This window comes from Lactuca virosa, chromosome 2 (genome assembly GCF_052849685.1).
Source record: "Lactuca virosa cultivar CGN04683 chromosome 2, Lactuca_virosa_CGN04683_v6, whole genome shotgun sequence".
Taxonomy (NCBI): domain Eukaryota; kingdom Viridiplantae; phylum Streptophyta; class Magnoliopsida; order Asterales; family Asteraceae; genus Lactuca; species Lactuca virosa.
The window spans coordinates 212,334,344-212,350,043 of record NC_136427.1 but is presented as its reverse complement, the minus strand read 5'-3'; the positions used below and the strand labels follow the sequence as shown (position 1 = coordinate 212,350,043).

General features: G+C 37.1%; 2 protein-coding genes across 3 annotated transcripts; one reads left to right on the top strand and one right to left on the bottom strand.

The window, feature by feature from the left end:
- The first annotated feature begins 3,511 nt into the window (after nt 1-3,511).
- On the top strand, nt 3,512-8,606 carry LOC145160147 (beta-galactosidase 3-like). The gene is made up of 17 exons (XM_079079256.1): nt 3,512-3,821; nt 3,911-4,006; nt 4,658-4,770; nt 4,869-4,935; nt 5,021-5,113; nt 5,308-5,451; nt 5,527-5,615; nt 5,695-5,800; nt 5,889-5,976; nt 6,051-6,169; nt 6,264-6,428; nt 6,581-6,759; nt 6,861-7,080; nt 7,163-7,390; nt 7,472-7,674; nt 7,809-8,145; nt 8,246-8,606. The coding sequence occupies exons 1-17, from the start codon at nt 3,651-3,653 to the stop codon at nt 8,375-8,377; spliced, it is 2,550 nt and encodes an 849-aa protein (XP_078935382.1). The 5' UTR covers nt 3,512-3,650; the 3' UTR covers nt 8,378-8,606.
- A 10-nt stretch (nt 8,607-8,616) lies between these two features.
- On the bottom strand, nt 8,617-10,226 carry LOC145160148 (protein RTE1-HOMOLOG-like). 2 transcript variants are annotated; one of them, XM_079079258.1, is made up of 3 exons: nt 10,036-10,226; nt 9,260-9,833; nt 8,617-9,164 (listed from the first exon to the last, which is right to left on the bottom strand). In XM_079079258.1, exons 2-3 carry the CDS (start codon nt 9,542-9,544, stop codon nt 8,724-8,726), a joined length of 726 nt encoding a protein of 241 aa, XP_078935384.1. In that variant the 5' UTR covers nt 9,545-9,833; nt 10,036-10,226; the 3' UTR covers nt 8,617-8,723. The 2 variants fall into 2 exon arrangements, with proteins under 2 accessions (XP_078935384.1, XP_078935383.1); XM_079079257.1 differs by having other exon boundaries at nt 9,260-9,552; nt 10,036-10,225.
- Nucleotides 10,227-15,700: the final 5,474 nt, after the last annotated feature.

Here is a 15,700-nt window from a genome sequence, read left to right as displayed (position 1 = left end):
GCCAGCTCCCACATATGCTAGACAGTATCCGGTCGGGAGGACCGAAGGGGTAGGTCGGGCACCCAGATATGCCGGACAATATATGTATGTTATGTAACTGTATGGTAGGTGGTATGATGGGGGAACTCACTAAACTTTGTGCTTACAGTTTATAGTTTTGTTTTCAAGTACCTCTTCGTCGAAGGGGAAAGAGCTGGCGCGGTAGCGGCACATCATACACACACATTGATTTCCGCATCATGAGTTATTCTGGGATTTGTACTCTGACATTATTATGTTTTTATAAAATGGTTTCCGGACACACGACATTTTTATGAAATGATATGATCAGTGAATGTTTTATTTCTAATGTTTGCTAAGTATATGTTTCAAAAATGAAATTTTTTTTTGGCTCGTATTTTGGGATGTTACAATGGATGCGTTCTTGTGGTTGTTCGGCGCAGATTCAAGGTGAGATTATTTGTGTCGGAGTGAGGGTCTTATCGATATGGTCCACTACTAGTATTAGTGATTTTTAATAAAATGTCTTTGTTTATTATATTATTATTTCTTTAAGGAAAATATAAGAACATTTTACATTGTCTTATCTAAAATCTTAGCAAATTTTGTTAGAAAAATAAGGTACGAAATCAACAGAATACAAATATTTTGCTTAATTGTGTAAAGTTACTCTTCTTGATTAATATTTCGTCTATTTACTACCCCAATATCACAAAATTCAATTTAAGAAATGCAATCAAATTCATTATCATTTTTCGCATAAGTCGAAAGTCTAGATACTGAGAGGTATGAGAATTGTTTAATTTTACTGGAGTCCAAAATATGATATATGACTTCTACGTATACCCACAAAGTAGATAAGAACAACAAAAATCAGTTTTTGGAAGTTATTAATGGCTATATGGAAGTTATAACCATTTTTGGAAGTAGTCCGTCGTGTTTGGGAGTCTTATTTGAAGTGGTCATTGATTTATTGGAGTTTGTGACCTGTAATATGGAGGGAATTAGGGGTGAGCGTGGTGCGGTTCGGTACGATTATTGGAAAAAGCATCACCACTAACCGCAAATGCGGTTAATCCATTTTCAAAACCGCTTGGTGCAGTTATTTTTGCGGTGCGGTTAGGCTGTTATTTTTTGCGGTGCGGTTTTTTTTTTGTGCTTCGGTTATTAACCGCATAGATTTGGTACAATTATTTTGTGTGATTTTTAACCGCACTTTAGAGTTCAAACAGTTTTAAGAGTTTAAACATATTAATTGTAATAATAAAAAACCATTAGGTATAAGACAATTAACTTAAATTACCAACTAATATGTTAAAAACATTAAATCACTAGTAATTAACAATAAATATCTTAAAATTGTCAAATTTCACCATTTTCCAAAGTTAAACATAAGAAAAAACCAACACTTTTGTCTTCTAGAATTTTATCATTCTTTCATCTATGAAACTTGTCTTATTTTTAATATTCAATATATTAATAATTAATAAAAAATTTGTATATAATATATGCAGTGCGGTGCGATTTTTTTGCGGTTTTTGAAAACTAATAACCGCACCGCACCACAAATTTTAGGTTTTTGAAAAACAAAAAACCTCACCGTCGGTTTTTATTGCGGTTGCGGTTAATCGGTTGCGGTTTATGCGGTTAATTTTAGTTGCGGTGCGGTTTTTGCTCACCCCTAGTTTAAATGTTTGGAAATGAATATTTATAAGCTTGACTTAAATAAAGGGGTTTCAATAAGTTACTTTTTACTTACATATTGATATATTTAAGAATTTTTTTATAGATTATTTCATTATTATACATACAAGCATAATTTGCCAAACACTAAAAACAATTTATTAGCTTATTACATTTACGTACTGGATAATTTAATCAAAATATTTTTTTGAAACATCGATTTGACATCAAATAAGCTAATAAACAATTTATTAAAAAACATGAGTTGTTTTAAATAAGTAATCCTAAACATAGAAGCATCGGCTACGGATTGGTGAACATTCTATGACTCGACATCCTTGACAATAACCTTGGAAATTGGAAAGTGCGGACTGTTGAAGCAAGGAAAGAGCCTCGTTAGTAGCTTCAGCTGCAGATTCAGTCTCTCAGTAGCAACAATTTGCCTTAGCAGAACTACCACTAGGGGCTCTGTCACTTGGAGCCCGCAAGAGGTACTGCCCCTTAACCCCTATATTTTATCGTTTCAGGTTTAATCTCGCTTTATATATAAGTATGCATTTCACGCCTTCTAACTTGTAATACCTCATAGTATTAGTTTCTATTAACAATTTATTTCCGTTATACCAAATGATTCAAGACACTAAAATTACCAAGAAGATTAAACGTCAAGTTGTTTAATAATATTCAGTTACTCAAATAGTTTTTGGTTGTGAAGGAGAAAAAGAGAAAAGGAAAACGAGGAGCAGAGGAAATCACGTGGCATAAGGTTGACTGAAGTTAAAGACAGCTGCAAAACCTCTAACAGTACAACCAGTTATCACATGCTCTTTTCACAACTAAAAAATGTAACCAAGATTCGCATCATCAACAAGTTTTTAAAACCCTGTTCAATGTACAAGGTTTTATGCACATGTTGTAGCTTGCAAGCTTTAATGAGATGAGAAAAATGTTGTTGGTATGTTGTATTTCGTATCTACATTACATAATCACATGATTGGTTTAATTACACAGTTGTTTAACTTCTGCATCTTTACTCATTAATAGTTATCATTGAGAGTGATGGTGGTTGATTATTAATAAACTTCTAATGGTTTTTTTAACCATCTATGACCACTTAATATACTAATAACCAAATTAATTATAGAAGTTTGAGGTAAAGTGTAGTTTTAAAACTGTTTCAAGTAGGTTATTTAGTGACTTGTTTATAATAACAGTTAATTAACATGATTATAAACTAGTAAAGGCACAAATGAATATTTTTGAACATTTTCAGCTTTTTCTTTACTTAATAAATAGAAAACATTTAAGATTTCGTCATCAAAATAACTACAATAATATTATTTTCTTCAAAGGCCTTCAATTTAATTTTGTAGTTTGATCGATCCATCAGTAGCATTACATGATTCTAGTAATAAATTTTAGACTAAATTACACTTTTGGTCCATGATTTACAGTTTTGGTCCCAAATAGTTTCTTTTGCAGTTTTGGTGCCTATTTCGAGTGTTGTAACAATTTTGGTCCCTGTAGTCACAAAAACTGCAGTTTTTGAACAAACTCATGGACCATATTGTTACAACAACTGGAAACAGTCATCAAATTGCAAGATGAAACTATTTAGGATCAAAATTTCAATTTTGAACAAACTCAGAGACCAAAAATATAAATTTAGTCGATAGTTTGTTACTTTATCTACAACAAACAAAACTACAAATAATCCGATTATTATAAAATAAAAACACGTACACATTCACGCTTACTATGTGTGAGTGTGATTATATATATAGTATATATAAGTAAACGTCTCAGCAGCAAGAAGATTGCTCCCCATCCAATATTTATTTCCCCCCCTTTTCTGCTTCCATTCTCATCCCCACTCACTCTTGCACTCCCCCAACCACTCCACTCTCCATTTCATTTTCATATACACAATTCTGCTTTCAATTTCACTCTAAAATCAAAATCATAACATGGAAACCTCATCGATTTCGAGAAGTATTTTATTGTTTCTGATTGCTGTTCAATTAAGTTGCCAATGCATCCAGTGCGTCGTGACGTATGATGGAAAAGCCATTGTTATCAATGGTCGAAGAAGAATATTGATATCTGGTTCGATACATTATCCCAGAAGTACTCCTGAGGTGTTGTAATCTCAAATTAGTCCTAATTTTGATTCGATTTCGTTGTGAATTTTGATGAGATTGGATTTGTTTGTGTTTTTGAATCGCAGATGTGGGAAGATATTATAATGAAGGCTAAAGAAGGAGGATTGGATGTAATCGAAACTTACGTGTTTTGGAACGTTCATGAGCCTGCTCCTGGCGTTGTAATCATAATTTCTCTCTTCCTTTCCTTTCCTTTCCTTTCCCTCTTAAAAAAAATTATACCAAATTCAAATTATTTGTAGTCCAATAGCATTGATTTGAAATTTTAAATGCATGTATTTTAGGAATCAAAATCGGATACATTGTTTTTTTTTTAGATTTTTCCAATTAAAATAATTCTTTTAAAGCTAGAATCCAATAAAAATACAATTTGAGTTTCTTTTTTAGTTAATACAACTATTTTAATAATAGTTTAAAGATACCAAGTTTGAATAATTAAAAACGCATATTTCGTGTATGAATGAAAGGGACCCATCCCCATCTAACTTACCCCATGCATTTTGTCACACAACTACCATACTTTCCAACTGTGATTATATCATGTGATATATCTGATATAACTTGGTGCTTAATTAGTCTTTAAATCTTCTACTTATATGTTTACCATTCAATGCTAATAAAGTTTATGCATTATTATAATTATGTTTGTCGTTTAAAAAGTAATTTCTATTTCAATAAAATTTGTAGCGTTTATAGTGATAATCTTCGAATGTGATTTACTTATGTATTCTTAGAAGATGATTGGTGACTGATACTTATTTACCGTTTGTGATGTGATTTATATTTTATTTTGTGATGAAAAAAAAACTCAGTATGATTTCGAAGGAAGATACGATTTAGTGAGGTTCTTAAAGACAGTGCAAAATGCAGGCCTTTATGCTCATCTCAGAATTGGGCCTTACGTTTGTGCTGAATGGAATTTTGGGTATTTTTCGATTATTTTTCTTTAACAAAATGATATTCATAATTCACAATAATTTTCTTTTATTTTTTCTTAACCAAAACAAGTCATAATTTGTGCAGAGGACTCCCCGTTTGGCTCAAGTATATTCCTGGTATTAGTTTCAGAACAGATAACGAGCCATTTAAGGTAAAATGGTAAATGAATATTTCATATCTTTTTATTATGTTATGATATATAAATATAAATTTTAATTTTATTTGAATATTTGCAGTGGGCAATGAAGAGGTTCACTGAGAAAATTGTGAAGTTGATGAAAAGTGAAAACTTGTATGAATCTCAAGGAGGCCCAATTATACTCTCACAGGTAAATTCGTAATTTTAAATCATTTTTGTTTTTAGTTATTTCTCGACTCCAATATACACACGTTGTATTATTTTATGTAGTAAAAGTTGTAGATTTGAGGTTTTGTGTTGTGGTACACTTTTTGCAACACAATGTACAAGCAAGTAAAGGAAAGCATGACCATGGATTTCCATTGATTATTTATTACATTACAGATTGAGAATGAGTACGGGTCTCTAGACACGAGATATGGTGCATTTGGACATAACTACATAACTTGGGCTGCAGAAATGGCCGTTGGATTACGTACAGGTGTCCCTTGGACCATGTGTAAACAAGATGATGCTCCAGATTCTATTGTAAGCTCCATCCGACCCGACCCGTATACACTAATCTTTTTTAAAAAAACTTAGTAATTTTAACTATTTGGATAGATAAACACATGTAATGGTTTCTATTGCGACGCTTTTACCCCCAACAAGCCTTACAAACCCAAAATTTGGACAGAGGCATGGACCGGATGGTATGTGGTAACTTACCCAATCATTCAATTAATCCGATTTTTATCTTTTATAAAATAAAACGTAAACATTTTGTTACAGGTTTACAGAATTTGGTGGGCCAAGTTATAGGAGGCCTGTTCAAGATATCGCATTTGCTGTTGCACGATTCATACAAAAGGGAGGATCGTTTGTCAATTACTACATGGTTTGTCTTTTCTTATAATTTCAGAGTTTGAGTTTGACCATTCTTTAAATTTGAAATCTTTTGTCTAAAATAAAATACCTGAATACAGTACCATGGAGGTACCAACTTTGGTCGCACTGCTGGAGGTCCTTTTGTCACTACTAGTTACGATTACGATGCTCCCATTGATGAATATGGTATTATATCAATACTTTTTTTTTTTTTGACTCTTGTCATTTTTGACCTTAAAAGAATGAATCTTTGTTTATAGGATTGATTAGACAACCGAAATACGGGCATTTGGCGGAGCTTCACAAAGCAATCAAGCAATGTGAACCGGGTTTGGTTGCTTCCGATCCTATTATCGTCTCTTTAGGACCCCGTCAACAGGTAGGTTCTTATCTTATCTCGAGCTTAAATTTTAGACAAAAATACAAGGGAATCGAAAAATTTTGTACTAAATTAATGATTTACCAATTTTCAGGCACATGTATTCTATTCGAAATTAGGACACTGTTCGGCTTTTCTCTCAAACTATGACACAAATAATGGTTCACGAGTAATGTTCAATCAGAGGCATCATAACCTACCAGCATGGTCCATCAGCATTCTTCCTGATTGTCTCAATATGGTCTTCAATACCGCCAAAGTAAGTATGTTGCTCATTTACTGTTTCACTAATCTTGGCATGTTTTTAACATGAAACCTCTCCTATATTCTTATCACTAGGCCACTTATGCAGGAGGACATCTTCATCTTGGCATGTTTTGTTTTTAATGTAATGTGTATGGAATTTTGCAGATTGGAGTTCAATCAACACGATTAACGATGTTACGTGCGAATTCCCAAATGTTTTCATGGGAGACATTTAGTGAAGATTTAACGACTAGTGATGTGGACTCTGCTTTCACTTCGTTTAGTCTTTTGGACCAAGTAAATGTCACTAGAGATTCTAGTGATTATCTCTGGTATACAACCACGTAAGACTTCTGTCCTTGTATTTTTTTTTTTTTAAATATAAATATTTTGCAAAGAGACAGTAGAGTGTTGATGACTTAAACTTGTGATCTTACACTTACAGTATCGATGTTGCGCCTACTGAGTCATTCTTGTATAACGGGGAGCATCCGAGACTGTTGGTAGAGTCAAGCGGGCATGCTCTTCATGTTTTCATAAACGGAAAACTTTCTGGTTCGATTTTTGGAACACGTGAAGATAGGAGAATCAGTTACAGGGAGAAGATCAGACTCCTTTCTGGAAGGAACAAAATCGCGTTGCTTAGTGTAGCCATGGGACTATCGGTTTGTTTCTTCTTGTGTCTCTTTATCGTGATAATTCCAAACTCTAACCTAACATGAATATTTTGTTTTTGAAATTTGAAAGAATATCGGGGGACATTATGAAAGTTGGGAGACTGGAGTCCTAGGTCCGGTGGTTCTATACGGTCTTGACCACGGGAAACTGGACTTGACCCATACAAAATGGTCTTACCGGATTGGTTTGAAGGGTGAAGCCATGAATGTTGTCTCCACCAACCGTATGCCTTCTTCGGTTGAATGGGTGCAGGGTTCACTCATCACCCAAAACAATCAACCGCTGACGTGGCACAAGGTACGATGAAAATGAACCCGAACCAGTGAGATGTGGTGACAACCCTACCCTAACACAATTAACTGTATTGAATGTTTTCAGGCTTACTTCAATGAGCCAGATGGCGAAGAGCCATTGGCCCTGGATATGAGTAGCATGGGAAAAGGTCAAGTGTGGGTCAATGGTCAAAGCATTGGACGATATTGGACCGCTTATGCCACTGGTAATTGCCAACAGTGTCATTATACCGGATCTTATCGCCCTTCTAAGTGTCAAGTTGGCTGTGGTCGACCAACCCAACGATGGTACATACATACTGATACAGACTCATAGATCATCATCTAATTCGCTTAAGTTTATGCTTTGATATCAAACTTCAATAACATAAGTTTAAAGATATTAAAGTTGGTATTGTATTTGCACTTGTGTAATGATGCAGGTACCATGTGCCTAGGTCATGGTTAAAACCAACAGGCAATCTGTTGGTGCTTTTTGAAGAACTTGGGGGCGATCCCACAGGGATTTTACTGGCAAAAAGATCAATGACAAGTGTGTGTGCTGACGTGGTCGAATATCACACCAACATAAAAAATTGGCGTAATGAAACCTATGGGCAAACACAAGTATTTCATAGTCCAAAGATTCATCTTCAGTGTAGTCCTGGCTTGTTAATCTCTTCCATTAAATTTGCAAGCTTTGGAACTCCTGTTGGAGCGTGTGGCTCATTCCAACAAGGAACTTGCCATGCTCCTACATCGTATGATGTCATTAGCAAGGTACATACTACTAATCTATTTTGTTGGCTTGTACTACATGCATAGATGGTTGTACTTGTACAGGGACTAATGGAATTTATTTATGTTCTACACTCTACAGAGGTGCATAGGAGAAGATAGATGTGCAGTTGCAATATCAAACACCAACTTTGGTCAAGACCCGTGTCCAAACACATTGAAACGCTTGTCAGTTGAAGCTGTTTGTACTCCAACTTCAACGGGTCAAGGTTAACATGGTATAACCTAAACGCCCAAAACAAATGGGTAAAAACTAATTAACACTAATTGTTATTTAGGCAAGGAAGGCGATTTAGACTAGTTTCAGTTTCTTTACAGGGTTTTTACTTTTTATTCAAATTAAATCATAGATTAGAAATTCTGATTCCAATAAGTTAGTAAAGATCATGGGGTTTTAAAGTTGTAAACATTCATTTCAAGTTTCTGTGCAGTTGAGTTGATGGTGATATATAATTGAATGAAAATTGTGTGATCAAAGCCAATTGTTATATACAAGAATCATGGATACCAAAAATGTAACAAATACTAAGATGTGTAAAAAGATCCACATGAAAGAGTCACTAGAGCTGTATGAAGCTTTTGAAACAGTAACTACCACAAAGAAACCATCCAACAACAAGAAATGCAAAACAAGACAAAAATGTTAGAAAACTTACGCCTCCAAAGGTGATTCCAATGAAGAAAAAGAACACGAATGGAAGACAAGATCGAACCATAGATTTTGTATCCACCCATTGACCTTTCAACAGGATCAATACAGCCAAGTTTACCACATTCCACCTGCCACCCTGGAACTCCAACCGATTTAGATTATTGGCCACGAATGAGTGACAGTTGCAAGTAAAGATGTTGTAGGTTTTATGTTGGTATTCTTGTGTGCTTTTTCTCAAGGCATCATCCCATCCACATGTGTTGTATTGGTTTCTTCCTGATTCCACTAGTCTATACTCTTCTTCACTTCTGAACATGGTTGATGTTGAAGGATTGGGAGTGATGGAGCACTGTTAGTTACAAGGGGATGATTGTAAATTAGTAACTAAGATGAATGAAATCATGAATGACTTGGAAAGAATCAAAGCTGAAGAATATGGTTTACCTTTTCTTTGTTGATTTGGACATATCGAGACACAGCTCCAAATGCAAAGTTATCTACACAGATGAAATTTGGACCTGCAAAATCAAGGATGACTCCATCCTCTTTGCCTATCCCAACATGACCAACAAAAGGAAGGAGCCATGAAATAACAGGGAGTGGTGTCCATACTATGCAGTATGGAAAGCGAGCTTTTGATGGATCAATCTGCTTGCTATGTGGAAGTGGAACATCCTGCTCGATCATCATGCTACTGCCATTATGATTATGTTCTGTATCTGATTCCATTTCCAAATCTGTATATGGCAGAAATCATACATTTCGTATCTCCCAAATCACCATTAACAGACCATGAAATCCCCATTTTAGCATGAATTAATTAGTTTATCAATTGAAATACTTAACTCGATGATTTCAACAATATTAATGAATAGCGGTTGATTTGAAATTATGTATCATGGATTCACAATATTTCATGCGCGAATTTAGCGCCAATTTGTTATTGTGAATCAACAAATCATGGAATTAAGCTTTTATCCCATTAATCAAACGCCTGGACTCAACCGTTGCAACAACACTGGCAGTTACAGAATAAATGATATCAACAATTACGAACAGATCTAAAAGACTACAAATGCAATTCGTTTTCGATATAGTTATTATTTTTTATACGACGAAGAAACAAAACCCTAACTTATATTCCCCTTATCATATCCAAATCCATGGTTTTGAGCATGAAGAAACAAAATGAATCATTTAGATATAGAGGATGAGAGTACCTGCGTAACGATCTGCAAGCGCTCGATCAACGGGTTATCGATTATGAAGAAGATCCAGCGACTGAGAGCCAAAACCAAAAGGCGGGTTTTCTTTTCTATAATCCTTCCTTCTCTTTGTTTTGGTTAAAAAGTCAATGCCATGTTTTGACCAACAGTTGGACATGTGACGTGCAGTCGTTTACCCTACCTTGTCGAGTTTGAAAACACAAATGAATCTAAATTACAAAACCTTATAAATGGTCCTTTTCGATATCTGAGATATAATCTTTAGAAAAAATTGCAAAAATGGTCCCTGTTGTATTTTTTCTTTTTGGGTTTTAGTCCAAACTCTGACAATTTTAGATTAGTAGTCTTTTTGAGAGCTAGTTTCGTTGCGGATTTGGACCATCGGTAAACTGAAATGACGTTAATACCTTTGGGGTATTTATTTTCTATTTTTCTTTCATTTTTCTTATATCTAATAATTATTTATTTATTTAAACAATAAAAAAATAAGAGGGCCCACCTCTCTCTCTCTCTCTCTCTCTCTCTCTCTCCCTCTCTCTCTCTCTCTCTCTCCAATGGCCCATTTGCAAATAAACCGATAATCCCCATCCACCATCAATATCCGGCAAGAACAAAATGGTATAATATAGGATCTGCGACATTTGTTTAGAGACTCAGTTGACCACCACAACTCCCCATCTCTCTGTCTAAAAGCCCCTTCGGCACCCCCAAGCATCTTCCATCGATGGAGATTTAGATCCGTCGTTTCCTTTTGAAATCGTCAACAGATTCACCTGCATCTCGGTGTCATACATCTTCTGGCGGTGTTTTGATGTTCATCTCCTACAACCCCACCGTCGCCGGAGAAGACAGTAGAGAAGGTGATGTCGACAGAGTCCCGTAATGCACACCTTCGAAAAAGGAAAATAGCAAGTCGCTCGTGCCAGTAAGGTGGGTTTGAACCAGATTGTATGGAAACTCTGATGGAGGTGTTCGTTTTGCAAATGCATGACCGACAAGAAGGTGGGTGGTGGTCACTAATTGGGGGAGGGTATCGTCTACCTCATCGCTTCAGATTCAGATCCCAGTTCCTTAACACATCAATGTGTACTTAGGTTTAGCAAATTCATCTGCTTTACACGCCTGTTTCACAATCGAGTTTGATACTAATTTAAATATATTGCATCGATTAAGTTAATGTTGGAAGTGATCGATCTGAAAATTGGGAAAATGATTAGAGTTTGGATCAAGTGCAAATACTTATAAAAGATTATCTGGGTTTTGGGACGGGTACACTGATACTAAGCATGGATATTTGGTTCTTGCAATTTCGAATGATCTTTTGAACACATATACTGAAAAAAAATGGTTTTGTGATTTTTTTGAGTTTTTGTTTAGGTTTGTAGTGATTATTGTTCAAATTGGAATTGGATGCAGCAAGGAATAGACGAGAGCGAGAATAGAAGTGTAACACCCCGTTTATTTAATAAATAAATAAACAAATTAATGAATGTATAATAGCCCTAAAATCAATAATTATATGGCAAGGTGTTGATTTCGAGGAGTTAACTGGCATAATTTAGAAGTTGGGGTTAAAAGTGTAAGTTCCGGGATTTATTTTGTAAAGATTGTTGGAAGACAGGGGGTGTGTGGTATCATTGGACCTAATATGAAAGGATTTATGGAAGCAAGGGCTAAAGGGTAAATTCTGGACCTAAGTTGAAAAGGTTTTGTTGAGGGAGGGGCTGCATAGTAATTACTTGGACTGAATTTGAAGGGTTTTTGGATGGCTGGGGCTAAAAGGTAAATTTCGGACTTAATTTGTAAGGGTTTTCTAAAGGAGGGGTTAAAAGGGTAAATTATGGGATCTATTTCGAAACTATTTCTGAAGGGAAGGATTGTTTATGTCATTATGGGATTAATTTTTGTGGTACACGGGTATATATGGTTTCATTGTCTAACCCTAACCTTAATAGAAGCAATCAGCCGTCACCCTTCTTATGCCTCCCTCATCGGCCGCCACTCCCACTTCTTCACCTCCGATCGCCACCCCTCTTCTCTCTTTCTTGCTGCCGGCGACAACGAGAACCACCCGCTTCTGAGACCGTTCCACAGCAGCTAGCCACCACCACCACTTGTACAACCGACGAAGGAGGATGTTCCATAGTTTTTTTTCCTCCGACTGTCATGAGCCACCGCAAGGGTGGCTGTGATTGGGTGCGTTCCTTTGCTCAGTTCGCCGTCGCTCAGCCTTCTCCTTTCTCCATTTCTTTCCAATGGTTACATCATTTTTGCCACCTTGTTCCGCTGTACATCTCCGCCGCTGTTAGCCACCGCTATGGCAGCTAGGATTTGCTGCTGCCATCGTCACGCACCACCAAGTGGTGATTGCGTCCAGATTTCCAAGCAAGGGCTTACCGGTGTAGTTGCTGCTTGACTGGGAAGCAAAAGATACCACCGCCACCACCGTGAGGTGGTGGATGCCATCATAAAATCATTGTTGTCGCCCCCATGAGCCACCAGGTGGGTGGGTGGAGTGTATAGTGCAACCTGAAGTGTATGAATGTGTGTTTTGTGTGGCTGGAAGACCAAGAAAGCCACTGCCACCACCGTGAGGTGGTGACTGCTGCCATGCGCCACCGCCGCCCACCACAAGGTGGTTATGTGTGTGTGTGTGTGTGTGTGTTTAGCTTAGTTGTGTGTGTGTGTACTTTTGGTATTTTCATTGTAGATTGTAACAAAAAATGGAATAAGGGAAAGAAAGTCAAAACCACCACCGTGAGGTGGTGGCTGCCGCCACCGGCCGCCGTGTCGGGTGGCGATGTGCCTTGTTTGGTTTGTGACTCGTTTGGATGTTTGGACAAAGGGACTAATAAACCCTAATGGGCCCAATGACAGCCTAATTGGCCCAATAAAGCCTTAAATGACCTAAAAGCCCAAACATGTGACTATTGGGCCTATTGGGCTAAGATGAGGTTGGAAACCCTAATTAGGGTTTAGAAAACCCTAATATTGGATTTATGGGCTTAGTCTTATCGGGACCTACATTTGGGCCATTGGAATGGAATTGTGTATTAAGCCCAATCACACCATATGATTTATTTAGAAGAGTGATGGACTTAATGGATTAAGTCATTAATGGGTTAAGTGTTTCACACTTAACCCTAATTGTCATTTTATGTGAAACCCTAATTTCACTTGGGTTTATTGTTGGGCCTTTCTATTAGGCCTTGATGATTGTGTTATGAATGGGCCATCCAAGATCAAGCAAATGGACTAGAATAATTAATGGGCTTTAAGGTAAGGCCCATGTGAGGAGTTGGGCCCAATTTGGAAAATTGGGCCATAGATGGGCTGTAGTTTGGGCCTTTATGATTAAGAGACATTGGGCCATTAGAAATGTCGAATGTTTGGACTGGACTAGAAGGTTGGGCATTGTGGTAAGACCTTGTAAAGGTTTGGGCCCAATTTGGATAGTGGGCCATATGTTGGGCTTTGACTCATAGTTGACTTTTGGACCTTTGGATTGGGCCTTGGGATTGAATCAAGCTAAGATAGGGGTAAAGCAGTCTTTTACTCCAAGCATGGATTTATGATTTTTGTGTTGGAACCCAATTATTAATTGGGTGTTATTTTGATGATTGACAGTTCGAGAACTTGTCATCCGGCAGCTAGAGTTTCATCTGCGGGACTTCAGTAGTGTAAGGTGAGTTACCTTCCAGTAGGGGTAGGTCTAAGACACCAATGTCGGCCCACCAGTAGGTGATTATGTTTGAGATGATTATATTTGTGATAATTATCTGGTTGCCACTATTTGATATGCTTTATGTGCTGGAATGCTATGAGATATGTGTTAGTACTAGTAGGGGTGAAATAGTCCCCATTTACCAGTTGAAAGATACTGAAGGGGAGCCCAGCTCCCAGTTATGCCAGACAGATACCGGTTGAAACATACCGAGGGATAGGCATTATGTGGTATGTGGTATGATGGGGGGACTCACTAAGCTTCGTGCTTACAGGTTTTCAGTTTTGGTTTCAGGTACTACGTTTTCAAAGGAAAGGAGCCGGCTCGATCGCAGCGCATCACACTATGGTCTTGCGCACATGAGATCTTTGGCATTACACTCTGATATTGTCTTATGATAACATGTTTTGATGAATTCTACTTTGGTCTGGGCATGATGTGTTATTATGGATGTTTTCTTATACTGTCGGTTTTGTAATAACTTAATTAAAACGAAATTTTTGGTCTTGAATTTTGGGATGTTACAAGTTGGTATCAGAGCCTTGGTTTGACGGATTCGGGACTCAAACTAAGGACTTGGAATGAAAATTTTCACAAAAAAAATCATTTATTAAAAAGGAGTTTGAAAAGAATTTGAAAAGAGAAAAGAACTTTGAGAAGAACAAGGTGTGTGATGCGTGAAATCAGTCGAGCTCAAGTAAGTTTTCCCCAAGATACCTATACATGTTATGATATGATATGATGATGAGAACTGAATGCTAGATTAGGGCTAAGGATCTAGGAAGATGCCTTATATGCCTGTTGTATGTGCTTAATGAGCTGCATGATAGTATTGATCAGTCAGTGATACGATAGCCTGTTTAGGTTATGCCTGATTGTATGAGCCTTTGATTTGCATGTATAGATTCCTGAGTAGAGGATATAATAGTTTGATTGGAATATGACGGTTAGATTTTCCATTGTCTGAATGCTGCTTGCTTTGTGCTTTGTGGGACTCTTAGTAATGTGAGCTAGTTAGTTCATATTACTGGGAATCTTTCAGCAGCTGAGGATTGGGTGAGTACGGGAACCTAGGAAAACCTAGGATATGTTTCAGTGGGTTAATAATGAGACTCAGTGAGACTTGGGTGTACCAGTTTGAGGAAGTGACTTGGAGGATTCGGGAGGATTGCTGAGGAAAGTATGGATAGGTGTGGAAGGTAGTATTGGGTTCGTACTACTGAAAGCATAGGATCTATACTCGAATTGGTGAGAGTCTTGGAGAATCTGAGAAGCTTCTGGGAGGAGTTTGTGACCCGGTTTGGGGACAGAGGATGTTCCAGTTGTTGCAGCTTAGCCATTGGCAAGTGAGCTAGTGAGCATGACAGGGTGTCAGACCCTGAAGGATATGGTTTCCAAGAGTTGCAGATGCGAGATCGATTTGGAGCACCATGGGAAGAGAGGGTCGTGCCAGGTGCGTGTAGTAGAGGGTCCTGGGGAGAGACCCAAGACTTCTGATCATCGGGTGCAAGGCCAACAGGGATGGGGTCGGTGTAGCACGTACGGGAAAGTGCACAATGGAGTTTGCCACTCCAAGGGTTTGTTGGATATAGTGTCTAAGTCCATAACTATATTTGGTATGTACTTGACCCGACCCGGCATGGTCCATTTGGGTTGCACTTCACCCGAACAATTTACGGATAATCTTTTGAGAATAGTATAAGTTATGATTTATTAATATATTATAAGTTCTAATATATTAATATAAAATCATATTATTTAATTAGTGTTGATCTATAATTAATTTAGAATTAATTTAGAGATCAAAAGTATGACTAATTAAATATGGGCTCTTGTATTTATATAGTGTGGGCTAATGCTTATTTGGAATGGGCTAGGCTTGCATGGAAAGTCCATGGATACTCCATGGAGCTTTAACCCATGGATCTCATGGAA

What these genes read in the sequence shown, in the direction of transcription:
- LOC145160147 (XM_079079256.1), top strand. Translation starts at nt 3,651, where the DNA reads ATGGAAACCTCATCGATTTCGAGAAGTATTTTATTGTTTCTGATTGCT. An exon ending in ATGAGCCTGCTCCTGGCGTT is followed by an intron (nt 4,007 to 4,657) that starts GTAATCATAATT and finishes AAAAAAACTCAG; the next exon opens with TATGATTTCGAAGGAAGATA. An exon ending in CTTTAGGACCCCGTCAACAG is followed by an intron (nt 6,170 to 6,263) that starts GTAGGTTCTTAT and finishes ACCAATTTTCAG; the next exon opens with GCACATGTATTCTATTCGAA.
- LOC145160148 (XM_079079258.1), bottom strand. Translation starts at nt 9,544, where the DNA reads ATGGAATCAGATACAGAACATAATCATAATGGCAGTAGCATGATGATC. An exon ending in TCCAAATCAACAAAGAAAAG is followed by an intron (nt 9,165 to 9,259) that starts GTAAACCATATT and finishes TGTAACTAACAG; the next exon opens with TGCTCCATCACTCCCAATCC.